The sequence below is a fragment of the Suillus discolor genome, assembly GCF_016758755.1.
Source record: "Suillus discolor strain FC423 chromosome Unknown F5147scaffold_65, whole genome shotgun sequence".
Classification (NCBI taxonomy): Eukaryota; Fungi; Basidiomycota; class Agaricomycetes; order Boletales; family Suillaceae; genus Suillus; species Suillus discolor.
In genome coordinates this window covers 100,191-126,353 of record NW_024541312.1, presented here as the reverse complement: position 1 = coordinate 126,353, position 26,163 = coordinate 100,191, and the positions used below count along the sequence as shown (strand labels likewise).

General features: G+C 46.7%; 9 protein-coding genes across 9 annotated transcripts; 5 read left to right on the top strand and 4 right to left on the bottom strand.

The window, feature by feature from the left end:
• Positions 1-967: 967 nt before the first annotated feature.
• On the top strand, positions 968-1,354 carry F5147DRAFT_532438 (uncharacterized protein; the record flags this gene model as incomplete). The annotated part of the gene is made up of 1 exon (XM_041430104.1): positions 968-1,354. A coding segment is annotated over one exon (387 nt), but the record flags the coding sequence as incomplete, so codon positions are not given.
• Positions 1,355-1,706: 352 nt separating this feature from the next.
• Positions 1,707-4,773, top strand: F5147DRAFT_714949 (kinase-like domain-containing protein). Its single transcript, XM_041438510.1, has 12 exons — positions 1,707-1,954; positions 2,010-2,353; positions 2,427-2,515; positions 2,569-2,674; positions 2,725-3,012; positions 3,062-3,127; positions 3,178-3,227; positions 3,284-3,328; positions 3,382-3,471; positions 3,529-3,641; positions 3,702-3,817; positions 3,876-4,773. Exons 2-12 carry the CDS (start codon positions 2,098-2,100, stop codon positions 4,577-4,579), a joined length of 1,923 nt encoding a protein of 640 aa, XP_041288563.1. The 5' UTR covers positions 1,707-1,954; positions 2,010-2,097; the 3' UTR covers positions 4,580-4,773.
• A 1,834-nt stretch (positions 4,774-6,607) lies between these two features.
• F5147DRAFT_583487 (uncharacterized protein) lies at positions 6,608-7,077 on the top strand (the record flags this gene model as incomplete). The annotated part of the gene is made up of 2 exons (XM_041431729.1): positions 6,608-6,670; positions 6,718-7,077. 2 exons carry the CDS (start codon positions 6,608-6,610, stop codon positions 7,075-7,077), a joined length of 423 nt encoding a protein of 140 aa, XP_041288562.1.
• A 1,895-nt stretch (positions 7,078-8,972) lies between these two features.
• On the bottom strand, positions 8,973-9,942 carry F5147DRAFT_714950 (uncharacterized protein). The gene is made up of 4 exons (XM_041438511.1): positions 9,559-9,942; positions 9,417-9,507; positions 9,160-9,361; positions 8,973-9,109 (listed from the first exon to the last, which is right to left on the bottom strand). The coding sequence occupies exons 1-4, from the start codon at positions 9,614-9,616 to the stop codon at positions 8,993-8,995; spliced, it is 468 nt and encodes a 155-aa protein (XP_041288561.1). The 5' UTR covers positions 9,617-9,942; the 3' UTR covers positions 8,973-8,992.
• A 752-nt stretch (positions 9,943-10,694) lies between these two features.
• F5147DRAFT_816517 (uncharacterized protein) lies at positions 10,695-13,280 on the bottom strand (the record flags this gene model as incomplete). Its single annotated transcript, XM_041443578.1, has 15 exons — positions 10,695-10,857; positions 10,910-10,954; positions 11,007-11,152; positions 11,201-11,339; positions 11,387-11,493; positions 11,546-11,666; positions 11,717-11,775; positions 11,827-11,875; positions 11,926-12,022; positions 12,067-12,279; positions 12,329-12,368; positions 12,419-12,443; positions 12,614-12,776; positions 12,829-12,936; positions 12,990-13,280. 15 exons carry the CDS (start codon positions 13,278-13,280, stop codon positions 10,805-10,807), a joined length of 1,656 nt encoding a protein of 551 aa, XP_041288560.1. The 3' UTR covers positions 10,695-10,804.
• A 1,942-nt stretch (positions 13,281-15,222) lies between these two features.
• Positions 15,223-15,925, top strand: F5147DRAFT_714935 (uncharacterized protein). The gene is given in 5 exon segments (XM_041438509.1): positions 15,223-15,249; positions 15,273-15,275; positions 15,288-15,587; positions 15,649-15,828; positions 15,886-15,925. 2 exon segments carry the CDS (start codon positions 15,485-15,487, stop codon positions 15,813-15,815), a joined length of 270 nt encoding a protein of 89 aa, XP_041288559.1. The 5' UTR covers positions 15,223-15,249; positions 15,273-15,275; positions 15,288-15,484; the 3' UTR covers positions 15,816-15,828; positions 15,886-15,925.
• A 437-nt stretch (positions 15,926-16,362) lies between these two features.
• On the bottom strand, positions 16,363-18,893 carry F5147DRAFT_583538 (uncharacterized protein; the record flags this gene model as incomplete). The annotated part of the gene is made up of 15 exons (XM_041431731.1): positions 16,363-16,418; positions 16,471-16,515; positions 16,568-16,713; positions 16,762-16,900; positions 16,950-17,056; positions 17,105-17,225; positions 17,276-17,342; positions 17,394-17,434; positions 17,485-17,581; positions 17,625-17,837; positions 17,887-17,926; positions 17,978-17,995; positions 18,053-18,099; positions 18,161-18,358; positions 18,411-18,893. 15 exons carry the CDS (start codon positions 18,891-18,893, stop codon positions 16,363-16,365), a joined length of 1,818 nt encoding a protein of 605 aa, XP_041288558.1.
• A 2,247-nt stretch (positions 18,894-21,140) lies between these two features.
• F5147DRAFT_583480 (kinase-like domain-containing protein) lies at positions 21,141-21,723 on the bottom strand (the record flags this gene model as incomplete). The annotated part of the gene is made up of 4 exons (XM_041431728.1): positions 21,141-21,341; positions 21,396-21,448; positions 21,475-21,619; positions 21,670-21,723. Coding segments are annotated over 4 exons (453 nt in total), but the record flags the coding sequence as incomplete, so codon positions are not given.
• An 841-nt stretch (positions 21,724-22,564) lies between these two features.
• Positions 22,565-23,158, top strand: F5147DRAFT_583467 (uncharacterized protein; the record flags this gene model as incomplete). The annotated part of the gene is made up of 2 exons (XM_041431726.1): positions 22,565-22,732; positions 22,799-23,158. 2 exons carry the CDS (start codon positions 22,565-22,567, stop codon positions 23,156-23,158), a joined length of 528 nt encoding a protein of 175 aa, XP_041288556.1.
• Positions 23,159-26,163: the final 3,005 nt, after the last annotated feature.

Below are 26,163 nucleotides of genomic sequence, written 5' to 3'. Positions count from 1 at the left end.
ATTACTATTAGCTTCAGAACATGCGTTAAACGCAGTCTCAACCGCGTGCCCCTCTTCCTGTACGAACGAGGCAACTCACGAGCCCCTCAAACTTTCGCTTCCTGTGCCTGCCCCCATTAACACTATTACCACGACTTCCACCATTGAGATCGAGCCTTCGCGATCGTATCCGCATTCGCCTACAAATTCGTCACTAGGGCTCAGCGCATACACTAATATTCCATCCGCCGTCACTCCCCCGCCTCACTTGAGTGAAGAAGAAATGGGGCTTACGGCCAGAAATACGACATCTACTGGTGTAGCCGGCGTTCGTATGGTCGTGGATGCACAAGTCGGTCAATGCAACAGTACTACTTCGCAGTCTATGCAGATTCGCGTTTCGACTATCGCTGCAGTATCAGCGGACACGAACCCCCTTGCCACCTCCACTGCAATCCCACATTCTCCCTCGAAGACGGTGAAGAAGCCACGGCTAAGTTTTAGTGACGGGGAGTTTGTGCAGGGAAGCAGCGTGTCACAGCCGCAGCCCCAGACTGCTCGCAGGAGCAGCAGCATGTTACGTCCCAAATCTCCAGACAAAGACGTCGGTTTAACGAAGGAGCCATCAAGGCCCCAGCCTGAGCCCAAGTTAAAACAAGGACTGAAGCGGGAGGACTCAGTCTCATCTATCACGCCTGCACAGAAGAAACCTCGGCTCTCAGAGGATGTGGACCGTGATACGGACCAGGTGCCTCGGCGTAAACAACGCCAGCGTAAAACTTCCTCGAGTGCGAAGGAGAAAATTGTAGTCTGCAAATCAAGGTCACGGTCTCGCTCGTGTCTCAAATCAAAGTCTCCTGAAGAGGACTTGCGCACACAAGTTGCCCGCATCTGTGACGAGCCTCAATCACGTAATGGTTCTGAGCCTTCCGCAACGAAGGCCGAAAGTTCCTCTACCACGCCAGCACCCCTTGATCCAGAGCAAGTTGAGCTTATAGGCATGCTTGTAGAGGCTCTCGCCACATCGCGTGCCTCGTCTATGGACCCACCTGCTCTTCACACTACCATTACCCAAACGCACCCCCATCTCAAGACGAAACACAGTAAAAAAGAATGGCTTAACCTCATTCCAGCCATGCTTGAAGCGGGGCGCGAGCGATGCGGGATGTTCGAAAAAGTTCAGAGTAGTGGAACGGACGGGGAAAAGCAGGCAAGGTGGTTTTATGTCTCTGAAAGGGACGAAGACCGCGAACGTGCGGAGCTACTGGAGGAGCTTATGCCAAAGCAGAAAAGGAACGAGACGAAGAAATTCAAGAAGTATTATTATGCACCACTGCAGAAGGTTTCAAGGTGGGACTCGGAGGATGCGATTTGACATGCTCTGCTTGGGGGGTGCCGGTGATGTTTTAAATCTTTGCGCGACACTTTCGATCTTTAGCGTTTGATTAGGACCCTCGTGGTTACTGATCTATTTACCTTTTGTTGATGCTCAGACCTCCCCTCCCATTCGGTTTTGTCGCATTAACCATATGACTGTAACTCCACCACTTATTTACGATAACGAAGAAACACTAATTTGTTTCTTGAGATTAGTTCTTCGGCCTAGACTCGAAGTCTAAGATAAAAAGAGGGCGGTGCGAGCTCCCAGTTTGGCTTGAATTCAATTAAAAATTCAGACACCGCTTTTAGTCGCGTAATGAACGGGGCACGTGTTATGCTTTTGTCGCGTCGTCTGAGTTAAACTGGGGTCATTAATACCACACCCGCTGAAAGCCACCGTCAGATAGCTTGCGCTTGACCTTGATCAAAAAAACCCGTTTCCGTGGAATTATCTTTTCCTATCTTTCTCCTTCCAGCATCGACGACGGCCAAAGCATTATCAAAGCGCGTTCGCTTATGCAAGTTTCCTTGGTTTTCCACTTCTAATTTGAGGACTTTGTTGGTTTTCATCGCTTGTAGCCCTTTGTTGCTGTGGGTGCGTAGACGACTGAAGCAATTCGTCAAAGCTACCACTTACACAGGAAATTCAGCCTATATAAACTCGCTTTTCGAACCTACCTTCTCAAACACCCCTCACTCAACACGTAATTTGAAGAACAAACAGTCTCACTAGACACCATGAATCAACCACCCGTAGAGATCCCTAGCGAAACGATGCCCTTCGATGATTCTATGATCGAGGAGACGCAACAAGCGACGCAGTCGACGCAACACGCGTCTCAACCGAATTCAGCGAATACTAATAACCATCTGTGGGGCTACCTTCAGCCATGCAGCAACCTGCTTCGCCGCCTAGATCTTTGGAAAGTTCAGCCCGCAGCTTCAGTGGGAAGGGCCCCGGACAACGATATCATTCTCCCTGGGGGAAAAGTCAGTGAGTGTCTAGTGTGTACTTGGTGGCGCTTTCTGGCGCGTTCGATACTGTATATTGACGCGTCGTGGTGTAGGTAATAAGCACTGCAAAATCACCTGGGACGGAAGGGAGGACAAAAACTCCGCAGTGACTGTTCTTGACACCTCCAGCAATGGCACTTGGGTACGCGTCGGTAACGTAGCATAATGACCACCATTTGATGGTAAAATTTGCAGATCAATGGTGTTAAGATTGGAAGGGACAAAACAGCAGTACTGAAGGAAGGCAATGAGATTGCTTTCGGCTCTCCTCATCCCTCACCTGGGGATCTTGAAGACTATCGTCAGTCATTTGCCTTCGTGTTGATGTTTGCTCATCGATGCATTTTTTAGGATTCATTTATCGGCACACCGCTGCCGGTTCTCCGCGCGGCGGCCTTCACGCTCAGTATGACATCAGCCATGAGATCGGCAAGGGATCATTTGCAACTGTCATGAAGGCCGTGTCGCGTGCGACGGGCCAGTGGTATGCTATAAAGGTTATACAAGACCATAAGGTCAAGCGTGCCACTGCCAACAACAATGAAATGGCATTTGCGCGAGAGATTAGTATTCTGGAACGACTTCATCATCGGAATATTTGTCAGATGAAGGAAGCCTTTTTCGAAGATAATAGTATCAGTGCGTATGTTCAGTATACCCTACTAATCTAAGCTGATCAATTGCATAGATCTCGTCCTCGAATTTGTTGATGGAGGAGATTTACTTGATTACATATTAAGAGAAGGCGGTCTCAGTATGTTATTCGGTTTGTCGATGCTTAGTGATTCTCAAGTTTATTTTCAGAGGAGCCACTGGCTGTCCACATAATCGCGCAAGTTTGCGATGCCCTTGCAGTAAGTCAGCTCGCCATACGAGACAGTAAATCCTCTGACCTGTCGCCTGTTCAAAGTACATTCATAGCAAAGGGATCGCGCACCGTGACCTGAAGCCCGAGGTAATGAATTTCCCTTGAAGGAGTTGATTCCATTATGAATGTTGGCCATTCAGAACGTGCTGCTAACTACGGAAAATCCCCCCACTGTCAAAGTCGCCGACTTTGGCCTCGCCAAGGTTGTCGATAGCGTCACTTTCCTCAGAGTCAGCAATCCCACGTTTGCCTTTCTAACATATCACTGATGGGTCTATGTTTCACAGACTATGTGCGGTACACCTGCATATCTCGCCCCCGAAGTTGTGACCCAGCAAAATCAGGAAGGCTATGATCACCTTGTTGACAGTTGGAGCGTTGGGGTGATCGTATTCTGCATGTAAGCATGAAACCTGCGTACGTCCTGCCCTTGTTTGCTGAACTGGAGATGTTTGCACAGGTTTACATTGTCAAGCCCCTTCATCGAAGACGAGAACCAGCGCGATATCAAGGTCAGGATCGCAGAACGCACAATTCAATGGAGTATTTTAGATAAAGTAGAGGTTTCTCCGCTTGGTACGCTATTCCCGCCAGTTTTTGCAACATACTGATTTACGGGTGTACGGTCGAATAGCGAGGAACTTCATTGAGAGGTTGCTTGAGCATGACCCTAGGGATCGTATGTCTCTCAGCACAGCCTGCACCCACCCATGGCTTGCCGACGTTCCAACACTGGCCCATCTTCAACCTCGCGCTATCACTGACTCTTCCGTCACATCTATCCAAGACGGTGCTTCCTGCGTCTCCTCGCATGACTCTGAAGACACAGAGATGACCGATGGCTCAAGCCAACCCACTGTAACTGAGGGCCTCGACAAACTTCACCTGCGCCAACAATCCGCCCGTGCGCCCCTCCAGCAGCGCGCGCAAGCACTCGCCCAAGCTGCTGAGAACGATCAAGGACTCATGGAGCCGAGTTGGCAGATGGTTCAACATGCACAAGAAATTGCGAATGGCGTGCGAAACGGGAAGCGCAAGTTAGACCCACAAAGCCCTCTGCCGGATATGGAGGTCGAGAATGGGATCCCAAAAAAGTCAAGGCGGGTACCGGAGTCGAATGGCCCCACTACACGCACCAGAGCTGCAAAAGGGCGTGGGCGGGGAGGTGCTTCATCACCAGTGGCAGCAATGTTGCAGGGAGCAGCGGCAGGGATGATCGTGGAGGAGGAGCATCTAGAGGACGACGAGGATGTGGAAGAAGCTGCCAGTACTGCAGCCCACGCTCCACCGAGAAAATCCACTCGCGTAACTCCCAAAAAGGGGGCACGCCGGTGGTAAGAAGGTGAATGTGTATAATATCTTATGCTTGGTTTATTGGTTTCCTCTCGTCCCATTTGTATTGTCAGCGCTTATCCTTTATCCCCACACTCTCGCTATGTAACATCATCGATAACTCACTTTCGTTAATTTACTGCTATATTCTATCGATATCCATTCATTTGCTATGGGAATGCTATTGAAAGTTGTCTGTTTTCTGTTTGATCGTTGAGTCTTCGGGTGTTCTAGTCTCAACACACAGCAAGTGTAATACCGCTATGAAATGTCCAATGTGAAGCACGTACGCCGTAATAGATGATCACCACGGGCCATCATGCATCAGGCCTTAGGGGCCATGAAACCAAAAATAAACGACATGCCCGCAGTTTATGGTCCCCCATGACAAGACTTCGGGACGTGCAAAACCGACAAATAGTGCGCGGGCCACTTCAATACAAATAGACTTGGATGTCGTGAGCAATTTCATTAATATTGTTGAGGATGACGAGGGCGAAGCAAAAATAGGTTCTAAACACGACGTCAATAAACGTTCTAAAAGCGTTGTGTGAATAGTCAGTGAGTCTGTGCCAAAGACCTCACTGCAGTATACATGAAAAAGTAGCGGACATAGGTGTCACATAAAGGGTGCCTGCTTCCACGGGCCAAGTCAAAATACTGCGCATCGTCGGGTCAAAGTTGTTGTGTCTCCATCCAAAAGCGGCCCAAAGTATCACCCAGTGCTGTTCTACAAATAGCGATCATGATAATGATGGTATTTGCAAACCAGTCAATAGGACCTAGGAAGTTGAGTACTGAGTTGTGACCTCGATTGCGACGGCCTCGAGAAGCGCCTACGATATTTTGGACCCGGAAGACGCTGATAGCAATTGGGCAAGCCATTTCCACACATCTCCGATACCGCCTCGAGTCTCTGGATCACTTTTTGATCAGAGATTGCTTGAAGGACTCTAGTCGATCGAGATAATAAGGAAAAAGAGCGGCAAACATCTGAGTGACATACCTGAAAGAAATAATGTATATTTCCCGCTGATGCAAGTCCATCACGTCCACAACAGGCATACTTCCTAAGAATCCCGAACCCCCGAGTCCAACTTAGTCCTTCGGAAATCGCCAACACCGCTCGACACGCAGTGCATTCTTGATCATCAAAGTTGTCCAGAAATCCTGCTGATTAGCACTGCCATTGGCCAGGGTTAGCCGAGTTGGCCCAAGATCATTCCGATATGCTGGGCGGATCTCACAGTAACGGCGCACCCATCTTAGGTCTGTCCTTTACCAGTAGAAGTGACCATGAGGCATTTTGATGCATCTCACTGGCATGATATCGTCAAGGCTCGGAGGAATGATTGTATTACCGCAGGTCTGATGGCTGCGTGAGCTGATGCGCCCAGGGTTGCCCGTAGCGGTAGAACCGTAGATAGCAGAAAGAAGTTATGAGCGTTGAACTGCATTCGGTCGGATGCACCATGTGGTCTTCTGATGAACCTACTACTGCAATTAATAGTACTATGTATATAATTATGTAATACCTCAGGAAGTGCCGCTCAGGCTAATCGGATCACTCGGTCACCTGCACTGTTCTTCAAATTACCCTTGCTATTATGATCAATTCAAGTCGAAGTCATTCTCCCCGTCATGTTCTTTTCCTCACGCTCCAGGTCATACAGGCCATTGAGTTCGACACCACAAGAAGTCATTGACTCTGAGAGCGATGACGACCACAAAGCAAAGCTGCATGAAACTTCACGAACTGTGCTCCATTGGCCTCTTGTCATCGTAATCTTCTGCACGTTCCTTAACCTGTTACTGGTCTATACCCCTGCCTTTCTCCAAAACTCTTTGGTATCTTCAGACAAGCTTATCACTCGAAAGAATGTTTACCTTCTTCGTCGTCCTTCTCAATATATGCGGTTCGACGAGATCGCACGGACGTCGCCTCCCATTCCGAGAGAGTTCACAAGTTTCCCCATGTCTGTCAGCTTGGTGGATCATTCTGCGCCAAGTCATGTTTTCAATGACTATCTTGCGATGCGCACGACACGTGCCGGCACAATCTCGCCTGATGACCGCAAAGTCCGCGTTACACAATCTGTCAGTTTATCTTCCTTTATGTGTTCTATAGACTGATGGAATAAAAGGTTTCAACAATATTTCAATTCAGGGCGATTGACTGGGGCATGGAAAATTGCGAATTGCACGTCGCCGTTCCGCCCATGGACCGACCAACGACGCTTGCTTTATATCGCCTCAATGCCACTGTACCAGTTGATATTTCAACGTTATCGTTTAACGTCCGACCGCCACGGGTCGCGAAACTTGATAACATTGTGCTAGGGCAAGACAGCTTGAACTGGCACAGAAAACTTTCTTGTGTAACGGACGACGTCCTTGTTTTCGAGTTGGCATGTTCGGAGGATGAGCCAAGCGGTAGCTGCGATATAGAATGGTGGCAGGTTCACAAGGACACTGCACCAGGTCAGTGCTCTAACACTCTATGAAATTCGCTGACGGCATAATTGAACATTTAGCTGTTTACATGATCCAGCGTTCCACTGTGTAACTTGATTTTCCTCGAATTTTTGCCAGAGACGAAACATTTGGTTTATTTAACAGGTTTCAACATTTGGTTGCAATCCTGTATCATCCTACTTGCCATCAGCCATCTTACTCGTGTTCTTGCGAATGCGGATAAGTCCCACTCGGGTGTGTGCAGTATCAACACGTCGTCACGGCAGGTGACACTTTCGCACTTGCAGTTTCAATTATCTCACTCAATGCTGCCTTCATTGTGGTTGTTAACGTTCAACCTCGTAATGAATATGAGATAAAGAATGATATCTATTTCAAGCATTTTGTGTTCAAGTGGCTAGAAATGCCAATTTTGTGAAAGTGCCGACTTCCATGGGGTGCTGATTGCATCGGAAGGGATCCATGTTAACAGCTAATTTGCCTCTGTCTTCGTGCACCTGAATAAATAATACCATCAACATCACGTACGAATAGATTCAAGCAAGATTTAAAGGATTCTAGTATGTGAACATCAAATGGTGCGCCCATTTTCCGAATTGCACACATGAGCGCTATGCACCCAAGCTATTCCGCACCACTTTGATCGGCGAGCATCATTACGTCAAAACTTCTGATGCCCAGACTGAACGGTACAGAACGCTTTGCGGAGATTAGTATTTTGCGCGGTGGAAGTAGAGAGAAATGGTGTGACTTATGGCTAACACATCTCTCCGGGGCTATATCCGCATGGTTTGAACCCTAAAAGGTGGAGTATCGTAACCATTACATGAAACTTGCTGTGGGCTTGTAGTACGGTTCAATGCTTAATGCGTACTAGTACAGTCGACTCCAGTCCTGCTGTGCGTGCAATCAGAGCGCCGAATTCGATGATGCAAAGCATTCACGAGGTGATACCAACCACAGCTAGAAATATTTTTTTGATCAAGACTAACACACTCCGATTAATGATCAAGTCAATTGAATAACGCTCGAGCGTGCTGGCTGTTTGTCACTGTGCTCACGAATTGGTATTTAAAGGACACAACTCCCGATCTCATCTTACATCTTAAACACCATACCTCATTGACAGCGAAGAATATCTTCAACATGACCGTGCTTAACATCAGCAAACTCAGTTTCTATGTTTTACTCTTGTCAGTTGCCTTTGCACAGATCTTACCGGTCAGTGCTGCAGAGAACAACCTGGAGTATGATAGTGAGGATGATATTCATGATGGTGAGTAGGTCCTGGCGATTATGTGGAGCACGACTGATAACTTGGAGCTTATAGATCGGGGATTTTGAAACCTAAATACAGCTGAAAGGTTGAAAGTTAACGCAAAGAATGATGTATTAGTACATAGGCACATTGCAGGTGACATTGGGGTAGAAGATGTGTTCGAGCGTATAGGATTGTTTGATCATACTGAATGTATCACATGCCTCCCGTTGCTCTGTCTGTCATCATCGCTGTTGCCTCTAGAGTGCACTCCGAGAATTTCGTAAACCAAGGATTAGGTACGAGCAATAACTTGAAGGTGCGTCGCGCACGTTCCCTGTCTCAACGATGAAGAAGTGTGAAGTTCGTGTCTGCCGCAGTATTGGCGGGCATCGTTAAAGCACAAGACCCCAACGGGGGGCCATTTGCCCAGACTGGTGAATATTCAGCACATACTATTTTCAAGTTGATCTCAGACCGCGTACTACGGGTGCTTGCAGAAAAGTATGAGTGCGGACAACTTGCGGGTTATAACAGGAACATGCCATTTTTTTTGTTCGATAGACAACCTTTGTCGAGGTCATTGACATGTGCACTTGTATCGAGTGCTGTACTAGTACCGCAGTCACAGACTGACAGCATATAATACCGTTGAAAAGGTCTGGAACTGCGTGTAAACGTACTCGTCAAGCCTGACCCGCTCGGCCTTTGTGTTTTATTGCTTCCTCCATTCTCTCTCTCAATGTTAATGCACGAATGTATAACATTGCAGCAATTAATGACCATAGTGCCGCATTTGTGCCCTATTGTATTGTATGAGAAAACTGGCAGTACAAGACGTATGGAAACTCACTTGGTAAAATAAAACCGTTCCGGCGGCTTGCATGATCAGTAACACCACTCTAAGAGCGATGCTCCTAAATATAGCAGTTCCCTTGAAGATGGGGATAGGATATTCCAGCGCGATTATGGTAAACCCGAGGGCCATGGTGCCTATCTGCACAATAGGGTATTTGACAATAACATTGATGAACAGAGCAAATTTGGGTGACGGTCTATTGCAAGGGAACATGAATATAAATTAGTACAACAAAGTCTTATGACACTCACTGCAGACCACCGGGAGAGCGCAAGATGCCACCGATGAAATCCCAAAAGAACTTGCGGAAGAAGAAACCCCAGAAACTGGCCCATACTGCATCTGTTAACATCAGGTGAGATGATTTTTGCCAGATAGAGGGATGCGACGTACAAACACTGGCCGTGAGGGAGATGTAGCGACTTAGCTCGTGCCAGATGAGCTTTCCCATTGATCGAAGAGGTTGGTGGTTAACAAAGGGTAGTAGATGGGCAAAGAAACGAGTGTATCGAGCGCTGCTCGAAGTCGACTTGAAAGAAAAGGATTGGTGTGTCGAAAGGAAGTGAATGGAAACGTGCAATAGTGCACAAGGAGGAGACCGGCTCAACCTCAACGAAAGGTAATGAAGGAAGGTTGGTGAAATTTGGAAGCTCTAGTGATACAAAGATGAAGACACAAATACACTTGGGGGGATGTTACGGCGCAACCTGGCACTGGTACGTACCGACTTCGCGCTCGTACTGCATATAGGTAAGGCAATCTGGCTATTTTTACAAGAGGTCGGGTATTACATAAAGCAAAAATTAAAGTTGGAAACTCAACATCTCTTCAGACGAGGCTCGGCAAGGTAATTCATTTGCATTAACCCTTGTCACTTTGCTTTGTATGTGATGCATGGAATACAAGGCTACCTCTAACAAGGTTGAGTTATCTGTGTTTCATACGTGCTGTGAAGCGCACGCTACTGATCAAGTTTCAGTGCTAAGCCCCGGTAAAAATCGGTCGGACAGCCTCGCACGGAGATTGTCGGAAATCGATCGAATTTGAAAAGTTCAGACTCATGTGAGTCTTGAGTCCTGAGTCCTGAGCGCTGAACGTTCCAACGCTCGGTTGACCGGTCTGGTAGCACTGAAGCGCTACTCGTTCATCCGCTTCGAGATTTGTATTATATGCGACATCTGATTATATTCTGCATATATGGTCTATCCCTACACTAATCCGGCCTACCTATTTTCTCGTTTCCGCAGTGACTGTCGTCAACGGAGGTGTAGGTGACACCGGGTCTGTGAGTCGCACATAAGAGGAAAGAAAGCCCGCTTCTTGCTTGCCGTGTGAATAATGTCAGTGATACTTGAACGTGACTTATCTCTGTAACTGGAACTGGAACTGGTGCTGGGGGAATAGCTTAAGTTGCGAGTTTGGGGTACAGAAACATCTTGTATATATCTGTATTACATAAAAAGCAAAAAAAAAACACATTGGTGACGTGTATTTCAGTCCGACAAAGATGTTGTTTTCCATGTATGAGGGCTCCAGTGAAAATCCCCTTGAATTCATACAAGCTTCAATTCACCCAATAAGTACTCATACATTTTACAGGTCTTCCAGTCCTGATCATGAGCAGATCTTCGAAACGTCATCAAATAGCTATATCTGCCTTATTCAAAATACCTTCTTCTATTGCTTTGATTTCTGTATTTTCGATCATCAGCAACGCTCTATACACTACAAGGAAGGAACTCACGCATGGCCAAATGAAGGCTGTGGAAGCGCGATAGAGCAAAATCACCTGTTCATCAAAATGAAACTGACGCGCCCATAACAAGAACGACGCAAAATACCATTTGCGAACCACAGACCATCATGCCCGCAATACCGCCACGCTCCCGCAGTTTGCCCTTCTTCGTCTAGACCCCAGACGCTGGTGATTTTTGATGCAACCTCATCTCCACAGACCTCGCGCATGGAGTCACGGGGATCGCCATAACTGTAAGCAACTATGAGTCCTGCTCGTCAAAGTGAGATACCACCATACCCCGTAGCAAATACTATTATATCTGCCTGTAGCTCGGTGCCATCAGCAAATCGAAGGCCATTTTCCGTAAAGGACTCGATTGCGGAACCGTTCTTGATTTTAATATCCCCGTCGATAATAGATTTACTTGCTCCGGTGTCTGGAAGTTGTTGAGACATCTTCATTGTGCATCAGAGGTACACCCACCAATGTAGTAGCCACCACCACGCTCCAGGTAAAGGGACGTATTACCTGCCCCATGTATGCCAAGATTGGTCTTAAAGCCAACCTGAGCCAATCCATCTAGAATGGCCCTGCGATTGTGATCAATGCATCTGGAAGTGAGCTTCGAATCGTCCGACATACTTGTCTGTGGTCTCAGCAACCATAGGAACCATACGTTGTTGCAGCCGCCTAACAACTGCCCAAGGCAGCGAGGTATTGTAAGTATCAGCCAGCTCAGTGGGGAGGTCGTCATTGTAGACAACTAGGCAAGGAAAGTCAAGCCAAGCCACCGACAACCACGGGAACAATTACCGCCTAGCATTGTTGCCACTGACTCCTGCGAGGTCACAAATGTCGACGATCGTTGATACCTAGTATTCTGTAAGATATGAAAATGACATGACCTAAACCAAAGAACACACATTGTGACGTCGACACCGTGGCTACAGAAATCTTGAGCAATGTCATGTGCTGATGAAATATTTAGACCTCGTTCGATATGAAAGGTATGACAGACCAACCAGAATTGCAACCGCCGACTACGATTGCTTTTTTACCGATATGATCAGCCGCGGATTTGAAGTCTGACGAGTGCACGAAAGACCCTTTCAAGCTTGCCTGCGCCCATGAGTCACGTTTCGATCAGTTCGAGCGTTACATACCTTCCCAGGTATGTCGGGAACTTTCGGACGACCGCCAAATCCAGTGGCAAAAACGAGGTGCTTAACGGTCAGAACCCTAGTACCTTTACCGCCGCGATTGACTTCGACAGACCAGGTTTTCGTGCTATCGTCCCAAGATGTCTTGGTGATCGTCGAGGCCGTCCAAACGTCGAGCTCAAGGAAACTCGCATATGCTTCCAACCAGTCTGCCAGCTGCAATAGCTGGAATCAGTGAATTTTCATTATGTAGGTAATGTTGTACTTTTGCAGCTGGGGTGTGGACTGGCCATGTAGGTGGAAATCTGCAGACTGGATTAAAAAAGAATCAAAGGAGTTCTGACAAACCACTTACTTTAGGTAAGGCGTTTGGTTGTACCCTGTAAGTTTGTTAGTCGATCCCTTTCCGTAGAAGAAAAGGAAAAGGCACGAACAGATCGTATCATGCAAACAAAGAGCCTTGTAACGATCTCTCCACTATAAAACCGCCCTCGAGCCTTTAGCTATATTTGAATACCAAAATTGACACGGGACGAACGCTATCCCCAACCAGAGGGTACACCAATGTACTTTAAGCCTGCCGCGGTCTCCAGACCACTGTGCCCCGCGCCGATGACAATCACCGTTGGATCATTGTTTGAGAACTCAGTCTCTTGGCGCCGCTTCTCTTCCCAACTGCCATGATCAGTCTCCCAGTTTCTGAGGGGACCGAGCTTCCATAGAGTCCGAGTCAGTAAGTGCTCTCGAAGGAATATGATTGCACACCTTTTGAGGGAAATTGGTCAACGAATCAAGACAGGTCAACAGAGTGTAGGCTTTCCACTTTGAATCTGGAAGGGGAACAAGATAAACGACTGCAGTACCCTTGCCATGCTTGGTGGTGAAACCAAAGCAAAACCGCAACCAGAATAAACTTTTTGCAGAACAGGTTCATTCAAAGGCTCCTGTAGGAGACGCAGTTCATAGAGTCCCGTAGCAACGAGACGAGCATCCAAGAGTTTCTTGATGTCCTTCCTTCCTTCGAATGTCCTGAAATCCCACGTCAGTGCGATGACGTCCTTCCAGAAGCCATCCTCGAGAAAGAGGTCGACAACAGCTGCGGTATCACTTTGAGTTATTGCAGCTGAGAAAGCGTTGAGCCACTCGGTGGCTACCTCAGATGAGGAGACATTGGAAGGATGAGTGACCAAGCGTTGGGGAAATGAGTCAGTCGCCATGCTGAAACAGAAAACTGATATGTGCGGATGAGGGTATGAGATTTAGAGTGGCACCATGAACCCTCCTGGTTTTTAACTTTAATTGAATCTGCGAGTCCAGGCCTAGACCCACTTAATTATGGACAGCCGGAGCATCGTGCTCATTTGATCAGCGTTTGCGCTCACGTGCATTCCAACTTCGTCTGGCTCTAGAGTCAGTGACACAATCTGAGGGGTTGGACTGGACCGAGCGTTAGCTCGGGGTGGGACGCAAGCAGGTGGAGCCGCTCACCCAACATGCCGGAACCCCGCGACTTCAGCTGCTCAGCCCAACTAAAGGTAGAAGGAACTGCTATAGGGCCAAAGCATTGGCTACTCTGAGAGTGCTGTGGTGATACTGTAGAGTTACAACCATGATTTCGTCACACGTCCCGCCCCTAGGCTAACGAATTTGAAGCAAGAGGCATGTGGGAATTTACATTTCAGAACATGGAGCTGGCGTAACTTCGCCCCAGCTTAGTAATACAAACCAAAAATTTCCAATACCATTGATTGCAAAAAAATTTGAGAAGGCGTGCAAATGATAGCGTGCATTGAGCAGAACATGATAGCGTGATAAGCAAAGTAAAAGCAAGGTCTGTACTACATAAATGATAACTGAAATGCCTGCATCAGGAAAACAACCTGAAATTCAGTGGGGCTGGAGAGCTTGGAGGGGAAGTAGCAGGACGGGCTTTAATGTTCGCGTTCGTGATACTGAGGAGGGTGTTGGGTGCTGGAGTATCTCTGTCCATGTATTTTGCTATGGACTGGGGGCGGAGTTTCCGTCGCTTGCCAGTTTGCGCAAAAGTGGCAAAGTGGCACTTGAGGGTACGAAACCAAGGACTTATCGAAAATCGAGCGTGCGTAGATCTCGTCGACACATTATTGTATTACATATATCATGTAGATACAAACGCATCGCAGACGCACATCATTCGGATGATTGAGTCATTGTGCTTAGTATCTACATCAGGTCACCGACATGACCTGTCAAGCGCGCAACAGTTTATGTAAATCGGGTAACATCTTAGTTAAGCAATTTTTGTGATCTGCTCTGTTGCCACTTCTCATTCATATTCAGTCCAGCACTATATAACGACCACCTGTACTTTTCATGAATTGGTTTGTGTTCATAATAATATTCATCTAGGTACCAATATGACAAGAAAAACTACTCGAAATAGGACCGCTACACCGCTCGGCGCTCTACCTGTCACCTGATTCTGACGGCGACTTAGCGGTAGCCGCAGTCTTCACTGTTGGAGCGAATATATTGGTTCTGCAGTGACCGACGATGGCACTCCTACCCACACTTCCGGTCTATACGGGAATCATGTTCGCTGTCTTCCTGTTACCTACTGTTCGGCGTCGTACCTTGCTCATGCTATTTTCACAGGAACTAGTAGAACCTCTTGCTGACGGCAATCGTGCGCTGCCTGTATTCATCATAGCTGGGAAAGTCAGTCGTGGCGTTTATTCATTAGAATAAGATCATGGGTGCGACATCGATATATTTCGCTCTCAGGCTCAACAGGCATCTGCAAATGTATCCTCACCTATTCAGAATACCTGCCGCCTCCTTCCAAGCATGTCGTTATTTTATTACTGCATTGTCCTGTGTCAAAACCATCAGAGGTACGCTGTGCACATTTTCAAGAGTAAACGAAGAGAAAGATCGTGCAAATATAGTGTATAAAAGTCTGCTTTTGTAATAAAGCAAGGACTGAAGTCACCGCGTGTCACTAGACAAACTACAAATACTGCACACGTACCGTACGTCCAGCATAGGATCGTGCCACACCGAACTTAATAGAAAAAAAAGTCATTCGTTAAGGGATCATCGGGAAAGTTGAAAGCTGAACTATGCAAATGCGGAAAGCGGATGCTAGCCTACGTGGCTCAATGAGAACCCACTCAGGTGTCAGGCTCGCGTCCAAATTTCATAGACGGATCATATGAAATTTGGACGCGAGCTTGACACTACCGAGTTCTCATAGAGCCACGTCTAGAGATATCGTGTTGCCACGGCGCATTGGTTTACTTAGTCGGACACACAGCAGGTACATGTTTTGGGCTGACCGCCCTTTACTGCTCGTGTATAAAAGCGAAGCGGTAATATCTCAGTCCAACAACAAAGAATATCATCCACAGTCACTGAAGACCCATCCTCGACTCGTGCTACAATGAAGTTCACCTCACTCACCACTATGATTACGTCTGCCGCAGTATTGGTGGGCATCGTTAAAGCACAACCCGACCCCAACGGGGGGCCATGTGCCCAGAATAGTGAGTATTCAGCACATATTTTCAAGTTGATCTCAGACCGCATACTTACGGGTGCTTGCAGGCAATTATGAGTGTGGACGACTCGCGGGTTATAACGGGAACATGCCATTTTTGTTTTACTGCAATGAAGACAACATTGTCGAGACAGTTAAAATGTGCACTTGTATCCAGTGCTGTACTGTCACTCACGGAGGTGTAGGCGACATCGGGTCTACGAATTGCACATAAGAGGAAAGAAAGGGTGAGCCCGCTTCTTGCTTGCCGTGTCAATAATGTCACTGATACATTAACGTGACAGCTATCTCTGTAACTGGTACTGGCTGGTGCTGGGAGAATAGCGGTTTTTTCATCAGAATGAGTCCTTTGGGATCGTAGACCCTATATGTTGGATATGTCTCGTCATATGCTTTCCCTCGTATATGTTTTTTTTGGGTGGTGTGGCACTATAATATATGTGTATTCGAACACGTACTCCCTGCGCCGTCTGGCAGGACGGCGCAAGTAAGCACAAAAGGAAGACTGCAACAAGAAGGTTAGTAGATGAGGTTAGATGAGGTGGGCCTGCGGTTGTTTTGGGTCGATCGTGGCGGGCTCGACGTGTTTAGAAACATCTTGTATATATCTATATTAAAAAACAAAAAAACACATTGCAATTGGTGAGGCTCCAGTGAAAATTCCCTTGAATTCATTGTACATACAACATTTAATTTGCGCAATAACTACTCGTACATTTTACAGGTCTCCCAGTCCTGATCATGAGTAGATCTTCGAAACATCATCGAATAGCTATATCCGCCTTATTCAAAATACCTTCTTCTATTGCTTTGATTTCTACATTTTCGATCATCAGCAACGCTCTATATACCACAACGAAGGAACTCACGCACGGCCAAATGGAGGCTGTGAAAGCGCAATAGAGCAAAATCACCTGTTCATCGAAATGAAACTGACGCGCCCACAACAAGAACGACGCAAAATACCATTTGCGAACCACAGACCATCATGCCCGCAGTACCTCCACACTCCCGCAGTTTGCCCTTCTTCGTCTAGACCCCAGACCCTAGTGATTTTTGATGCGACTTCATCTCCACAGACCTCACGCATGGAGTCACGGGGGTCGCCGTAACTGCAAGCAACTATGAGTTCTGCTCGTCAAAGTGAAATATCACCATACCCCGTAGCAAATACTATCATATCTGCCTGTAGCTCAGTGCCATCAGAAAATCGAAGGCCGTTTTCCGTGAAGGACTCGATTGCGGAACCGTTCTTGATTTTAATATCCCCGTCGATAATAGATTTACTTGCTCCGGTGTCTGGAAACTGTTGAGAGACATCTTCTTCATGCATCAGAGGTATACCCACCGACGTAGTAGCCACCACCACGCTCCAGGTAAAGGGACAGAAGACCTGCTCCATGTATGCCAAGATTGGTCTTAAAGCCAACCTGAGCCAATCCATCTAGAATGGCCCTGCGATTGTGATGCATCTGGAAGTGAGCTTCGAATCGTCCGACATACTTGTCTGTGGTCTCAGCAACCATAGGAACCATACGTTGTTGCAGCCGCCTAACAACTGCCCAAGGCAGCGAGGTATTGTAAGTATCAGCCAGCTCAGTGGGGAGGTCGTCATTGTAGACAACTAGGCAAGGAAAGTCAAGCCAAGCCACCGACAACCACGGGAACAATTACCGCCTAGCATTGTTGCCACTGACTCCTGCGAGGTCACGAATGTCGACGATCGTTGATACATAGTATCCTGTAAGATATGAAAATGACATGACCTGAACCAAAGAACACACATTGTGACGTCGACACCGTGGCTACAGAAATCTTGAGCAATGTCATGTGCTGATGAAATATTTAGACCTCGTTCGATGTGAAAGATATGACAGACCAACCAGAATTGCAACAACCGACTACGATTGCTTTTTTACCGATATGATCAGCCGCGGATTTGAAGTCTGACGAGTGCACGGCAGTCCCTTTGAAGCTTGCCTGCGTCCATGAGTCACGTTTCGATCGGTTCGAGCGTTACAACCTTCCCAGGGATTTCGGGAACTTTCGGGCGACCGCCAGATCCAGTGGCAAAAACGAGGTGCTTAACGGTCAGAACCCTAGTACCTTTACCGCCGCGATTGACTTCGACAGACCAGGTTTTCGTGCTATCGTCCCAAGATGTCTTGGTGATCGTCGAGGCCGTCCAAACGTCGAGCTCAAGGAAACTCGCATATGCTTCCAACCAGTCTGCCAGCTGCAATAGCTGGAATCAGCGAATTTTCATTATGTGGGTAATGTTGTACTTTTGCGGCTGGGGTGTAGACCGGCCAAGTGGGTGGAAATCTGCAAACTGGATTACAAAAGAATCAAAAGGAGGTCTGACAGACCACTCACTTCAGGTAAGGCGTTTGGCTGTGCCCTGTAAGTTTGTTAGTCGATCCCTTTCCGTAGAAGAAAAGGAAAAGGCACGAATAGATCGTAGTATGCAGACAAAGAGCCTTGTAACGATCTCTCCACTATGAAACCGCCCTCGAGCCTTTAGCTATATTTAAATACCAAAATTGACACGGGACGAACGCTATCCCCAACCCTCGGCTTCTTATCAATGACAAGCGTGGGTACACCAATGTACTTTAAGCCTGCCGCGGTCTCCAGACCACTGTGCCCCGCACCGATGACAATCATCGTTGGGTCATTGTTTGAGAACTCAGTCTCTTGGCGCCGCTTCTCTTCCCAACTGCCATGATCAGTCTCCCAGTTTCTGAGGGGACCGAGCTTCCATAGAGTCCGAGTCAGTAAGTGCTCTCGAAGGAATGTGATTGCACACCTTTTGAGGGAAATTGGTCAACGAATCAAGACAGGTCAACAGAGTGTACGCCTTCCACTTTGAATCTGGAAGGGGAACAAGATAAACGACTGCAGTACCCTTGCCATGCTTGGTGGTAAAACCGAAGCAAAACCGCAACCAGACTAAATCATGATAAACTTTTTGCAGAACAGGTTCATTCAAGGGCTCCTGTAGGAGACGCAGTTCGTTAAGACCCGTAGCAACGAGACGAGCATCCAAGAGTTTCTTGATGTCCTTCCTTCCTTCGAATGTCCTGAAATCCCACGTCAGTGCGATGACGTCCTTCCAGAAGCCATCCTCGAGAAAGAGGCCGACAGCAGCTGCGGCATCACTTTGAGTTATTGCAGCTGAGAAAGCGTTGAGCCACTCGGTGGCTACCTCGGATGAGGAGACATTGGAAGGATGAGTGACGCCAAGCCGATCCAGCGTAGGTAAGCGTTGGGGAAACGAGTCAGTCGCCATACTGAAACAGAAAACGGAACGAGGGTCTGAGACTTAGAGTGGCACCATGAACCATCCTGATTTTTAATTTTTAATATTGAATCTGCGAGACCAGGTTAGACCACTTAATTATGGAAAGCAGGGCTCACGTGCATTTCCTGATAAGGCAAAGAGCTTCGAAAGGACTCCTGATACGCTTTCGAACAGTATGGAAAGCCAGACCAGGTCTACTTCCAACGCTTGAATCTTCCTAGTAAGGTAAGTGGCTTCTATTGGCCTCCGAACACCGTGTGCGACTATGTCATGAATGACATACCTTGCAGAAACCATGTATATACTTCCATTTTTCCGCTGATGCAAGTCGATCGCGTCCGCGACAGACATACTTCCTAAGGATGCCGAACCCGCGAGTCCAACTTAGTCCTCCTTGAGATATCGCCAATACCGTTCGACACGTCGTAATGCATTCTTGATTATCGAAAGTTGTCGTGAAATCCTGCTGATATATTTGAGTAGCACTGCCAGTGGTCAGGGTTACTTAGCCAAGTTGACCCAAGATCATTCCAGAATCATTTCATTCTGACGCATCTTACTAGCACGATGTTCTGATTGCTCAAGGCTCGGAGGAACGACGGTATCACCGCAGGTCTCATGACGGCTGCGTGAGCTGATGCGTCAGGGCTGCCGGTATCGGTAGAACCGTAGATAGCAGAAAGAAGTTATGAGCGTTGAACTGCCTCTGGCATACATCATGAGATTTTCTGATGAACTTACTACTTTAGTGGTGGCACTGGGGACTTGTCAACTCGCGGAATCGTTGGTCGTGGATATATATAGCTCGGGCGCTTTATGAACTCCGAATTTTGAAACGCTTGCTCGGCTTTCTAGGATATTGCCGTCAAGGTTTGAACCTCGAAAGCTGGAGTGCAATCAATCACTACTAGTACATGGCAACTTGATGTGGGCTACCGTACATCTAGAAATATTTTTTAGCCGAGACTAACGGGCAAGTCAATTGGGCACTCATGAATTGGTATTTAAAGGGTACAACTCTTAGTCTCACTTTAAAACAACGCATCTCAAACTCTACACCTCAAAGAAGAATATCATTAACATGACCGTACTTAACATCAACAAACTCGGTTTCTATGTTCTACTCTTGTCAGTTGCCTTCGCACAGATCCTAGTGGTCAGTGCTGCAGAGAACAACGACGATGTGGATGTTCCTTGTGAGTGGATCTCGGCGATGATGTGGAGCACGACTGACGAGCTTCTAGCGTTGATCGATCCTTTTTGAAACATAAATACAGCTGGAGGTTGACGTAAAGAAGGACAGATCGAGTGCATGGGTACATTGACACTGGGAGTAGAAGATGTGTTCGCGTACACGTGATTGTTTGTTTATACTGAATGTATTACATGCTTCTCGAGAACAACTGTCTGAGTCTTTCTTGAAGTTCCTTCTATCGAGATAGCACGGCGAGTACAGTCTCTGACTCGGAGTGCGGAGGCGGTCCAACTACAGGTGTATGGTAGTGATCAGGCTCCGAGTCGGATAGGGTACGGTTGAAAAATCGATCTTTTTCAACAGCTGTTTATAATACTTGTTAATAACGGTTAATAACACTGTTGAAAAGTCGTTCTGTCCTAAGGCCTGTTGAAAATTGTGAATAAATCTAGGGTGTGTGGGAACGTACTAGTACAGGCGAGATCTGCGAGAAGCTTAGCTTGACCAAGTACTGATAAAGCTATGGAAGATGTGAGAGAGACGATTGAGAGGCACAAGAAAGAGGGAAAGACAGATAGCCCTGGATATAACCAAATGATGGGGATCTTCTATGAAAAGCACGTTTGCAAGACCTGCTGGCCAAAGGCGATGGAGGTGCTCTTGCAAATGTGCTTCTCAAAGAAGATCTCTACCATTTGTTGATATGAGATCAATGTCCTTTAAGGCCAACAAGCGCCTGGTGCAAGGATAGATCACAAGATAAGTGAAGAGATGTACCAAAAAGGCTTGTCGCTACCGCTGCAGTGAGGTATGTGCATGATGCTTCAACATCGGGTATGGCGTACGACAGAAGGTTTCGTATACTTGATTCAACGTCAGAGAGCGAAATCAGCATCGGTATGAACTTGTAGTGCTACTCATGAAATAGAAAGAGGGTCAAAATCAGTCAACTCTGCGAGGCATTCCGTCAGAAAGTCCCACTCCATCTCCGCGGGTGGCCTGTCCGTGCTTTTGCCTGCCATGTGCATCTTGTGCGACATCTACAAAGAGGCTTGGCTAGCAGTAGCTCGAAGCTTTCGATCATGGTGCCACAAATTCTGGATGAAATCCCACATGTCGTCATCCAGTCCTCGTTGAAGGCACACGTTATTCGTAGGACGTGAGGGATGGTTTCCCTTCATAAAATTGGTATCCACTGTCTGTGGGGATAAGTCCCAGAATGGGCGCAATCCATCATACATCTGGAAAGGCAAAGAGATCAGTTCATGGTTGAGCATCATGACGGGAAACCGTACCTCGTAACATATGCAGCCAAATGCGAATATATCACATGGGCGTCTATCCAGGGCTGATAACAGATCAGTGGATTTGCACGCGCCTCCAAAAGTTCAGGCGCCATGAAAGAGGGGGTTCCCGCAACAGAGATTATGTTGGTCTGAAGCTGTGTTTGAGAGTCTCGCGTGGTTGCAAGGCCGAAGTCAACCAAACACGCACGTCCGGAGGAAACCAGAATGTTGGCCTTATAACAAACCTTCAGTGGTGTTCTCACCGATCAAAGCACCCACATACCCCTTTCAAGTCACCATGCACAATTGTAGGTTGCATCCCATGGAAGTATCCGAGACTGGAAGACCGACATACTTCCTAAGAGTCCCGAATCACCGAGTCCTTCGGAAACCGCCAATACCGATTGACACGCAATAAATTCTTGATCATCAAAGCTGTCTAAAAATCCTGTTGATGAGTTTGATTAGCACTGCCTTTGGCCAGGGTTAACCAAGTTGACGCAAGATCATTCCGATATGCTAGGAAGATCTCGCAGTAACGGCGCATCCATCTTAGGTCTGTCCTTTACCAGTAGAATCACGAGTCATTTTGATGCATGATATCATCAAAGCTCGGAGGAATGATTGTATTGCCGCAGGTCTGATGGCTGCGTGAGATGATGCGCCCAGGGCTGCCCGTAGTAGCGGTAGAACCATAGATAAGAGAAATAAGTTATGAGCGTTGAACTGCATTCGGGATGCACCATGTCTTCTGATGAACTTACTACTGCAATGTGAAACACCTCAATAGTACTATATAATTATGTAATAACTCGGTAAGTGCCGCTCAGGCCAATCGGATACGTCCACTGCGCTTCAAATTCCCCTTGCTATCATGATCAATTCAAGTCCATGCCATTCTCCCCGTCATGTTCTTTTCCTCACGCTACGGGTCATACGTGCCATTGAGTCTGACGCCACAAGAAGTCATTCACTCTGAGAGTGATGACGACCACAAAGCGAAACTGCATGAAACTTCACGAACTGTGCTCCATTGGCCACTTGTCATCGTAATCTTCTGCACGTTCCTTAACCTGTTACTGGTCTATACCCCTGCCTTTCTCCCAGACTCTTCAGTATCTTCAGACAAACTTATTACTCGAAAGAATGTTCACCTTCTCCGTCGTCCTTCTCAATATATGCGGTTCGACGAGATCGCACGGACGTCGCCTCCCATTTCGAGAGAGTTCATAAATTTCCCCATGTCTGTCAGCTTGGTGGATCATTCTGCGCCAAGTCATGTTTTTAATGACTATCTTGCGATGCGCACGACACGTGCCGGCACAATCTCGCCTGATGACCGCAAAGTCCACGTTACACAATCTGTCAGTTTATCTTCCTTTTTTGTGTTCTATAGACTGATGGAATAAAAGGTTTCAACAATATTTCAATTCAGGGCGATTGACTGGGGCATGGAAAATTGCGAATTGCACGTCGCCATTCCGCCTATGGATCGACCAACTACGCTTGCTTTATATCGCCTCAATGCCACTGTACCAGTTGATATTTCAACGTTATCGTTTAACGTCCGACCGCCACGGGTCGCGAAACTTGATAACATTGTGCTAGGGCAAGACAGCTTGAACTGGCACAGAAAACTTTCTTGTGTGATGGACGACGTCCTTGTTTTCGAATTGGGATGTTCGGAGGATGAATCAAGCAGTACCTGCGATATAGAATGGTGGCAGGCTCACAAGGACATTGCACCAGGTCAGTATTTTACCACTCTATGAAATTCGCTGACGGCATAATTGAACATTTAGCTGTCTACATAATCCAGCGTTCCACTGTATAACTTGATTTTTGTCATCGAGACGAAACGTTTGGTTTATTTAACAGGTTTCAACATTTCGTTACAATCCTGTATCATCCTACTTGCCATCAGCCATCTTACCCGTGTACTTGCGAATGCGGATAAGTCCCACTCGGGTGTGTGCACTATCAACACGTCACGGCACATTCCGGCAGGTGACCTTCAGTTTCAATTATTCTGCTTTCATCGTGGTTGTTAACGTTTAACCTGGTAATGGGTGACTATCCGTAGGCAAAATAATGCGGAATAGATTATAACGGACTTTGAAAGATATTTGCAAAAGATAATCTGTACAGAAAACACAACCGTAATGCATCTGGAATAAAATAATTTGGTCAAAACTGCAATGGATGATCTACTACTACAGTACCACAATCTGGTGAATGATGGAGAAGAGACAGCATTTCTTGATGATGAAGAAGATGTGAGGATGTTAGCAGCTACACTTGTTGCTGGAATAGAGCTAGCTTGACTTGATCGTGTTGAAACTTGGAACCCTAAGTGGCTGTACCTTTGTCGTGCCCAGCGGTGGTTGCAGGAATACGTTAGTACACACATGAAATCAAGTCTTTAATGAAAAAGAAACAGTTGCGGTAGCTTGGGGAACGAGTTGTTTTCGCAATTCTAGACTTATAGGGAGAGAATGGTGTTAGCACTGCTCACCTCGTACCCTGGCTGGTCGCAGTGGTACATGTCGGCGTCATCTGCTGATAGCAATCTTAAAATTTCAGCTAAAAACTTCACCAGGGAGCTCAGGGATGGGACTCTGTATATTGGAAAATGTTTGGACCAGGTGGTGACCATCGCCATGCTGAACATGTGTCAGGCGGACCTCAAGTCATGGATTACTGTAGAGATACGACACTAGGTTCGTCACAGGTCACAGCCCTTAACAAATCGAATCTATTTGGTGTGACTGTCACATGAATTTTTGGTGGGACGAAGCTAATTTGTGACATATGGGAAAAAAAACATAGGTTATGCGCTAATGGGACCAGAAATCATCATACATCGAATTTGCGATGCGTCTACGCTTTCCACGCCCGTAATCAACCTTCGGAACACTATTCGAGCCACTCTCCACATCTTTGGCAGTAATGTCACCCACATCATAGACTTCGGAGTGGTTTGAACACAGAAGTCCGCCATCTGCATCGATACGGCAGTCAGAACGGACGTGTTCACCCCCGGAAGCCATATGATCAAGGAGTGCATCCATTGGCACGTCACTGGCATCGAGGTCATGCTCGCTAGCATCGTCGAAGGGGGATTCGGCTCCGGTAGTATCAGTGGCCTCGTTCTCTGACTCGGAGTTTGTTGCCTGGTCAACGCTGACAGTCTTGTACTGAGCAGTAGCAATCCTCGTCCATCCAGCTGGATCATTCTTCTGAACATCACGTAAATATTGCAACGCCTCTCGACTTGCGAGGCTCGCGAATCTCCAATTCCACTCGTTACCAGTCAGCGCTATGCGAGGCGAATCCATGACAGACTGAAGCAAGTTGCTTGAATCACGAAGCAGCATGTCAGATGGTTGCAAACGGCGTTGCGAGCGGCGAAGCACTACGATCCGCAGGCGAATCTATTTGGGTAAGGTCACAGGTCACCTGGACATTCGAACCTGTAAGACTAAGCGTGACATCGTCACGGGCTGCACGTGACGAACCTAGTGTCGTATCTCTACAGTAGTCAGCAGATAGCTTAGGCGTAGTGGCCCAAAACGGATTTAATCCGGAATAATCTGTAAGGGGGGGGGCCCCTTCTAGATTTAGAGTTTGTATTATTTAGATTTGAGTCATTTACATTATTTTATAAATTTTCAACATATTTTTTGTTTTTTAGTAAAATATAATATATTAATATATAATATAGATATATTTTTTGTTTAGAAAAATAGTTTATATTTTTAATCTTTCGTAAATATTATTTTATAATATTATTTATTAGGTTTAACTTTATTTGATTTTTCATTAGGTAAGGGGGTCAAAAAATAATGTTTTGCAAATTCGATGCAAATGAACAGCGGCATCGCGGCACGACTTCCTTAAATGGTCTTTTTTATTCTATCTTATTTTATTCCGCATTATTTCAGCCTACGGATAGTCACCCAATGAATATTAGATAAAGAATGATATTTGTTTCAAATGTTTTGTGTTCAAGTGGCTAGAAATGCCAAGTGCCGACTTATATGCAGTGCTGATTGCATCGGAAGGGATCCATGTTAACAGCTAATTTATCTCCGTCTTTGCGCACATGAATAAATAATACACCAACTATCACGTACAAATTTATTTATATGTGAGCATCAAATGGTGAGCCCATTTTCCAATTTGCACATGAGTGCTATGCACCCAAGCTATTCTGTACCACCTTGATCAGCAAGCATTGTTATGTCAAAACTTCTGATGGGCCCAAGCAGAACAGACTGAACAGTACAGAATGCTTTGGGGAGATCAGCATTTTCCACAGTGGAAGCAGAGAGAAATGGTTTTACTTTTGGCTCACAAGGTGATACCAACTCCAGCTATTTTATTAAAACTAACACACTCCAATTTAATGATCAAGTCTAGTGATGTGCATGGCCTGGCTTCAGGCCATGGGCCAGCCAAAGCCAAGCCTGATTAGGCTGAGCTGAGCTGGGCCCAAGTTAGGGTCCGGCTTGAGGTGTTGAAAAGCCTGAGCTGGTGGCTCAGGCTGCGGCTTTTTGTCCCTCATCAATATTGATTTTACAGACCTCCATGGACTCAATGACATCTTAATTTGACATGTACTGCCACTCATCCAGCCCAACCCAGAGTTGTGTGCCCACCAATCATGAGCAACCTCACTTTTTCTCATATGTCTTGTTAGACCTTTAACCATAGTTTTCTTGATTCTTGCAATCCTTGCCACACACATGCACCACCATCTCTGGCAGGTGAATCA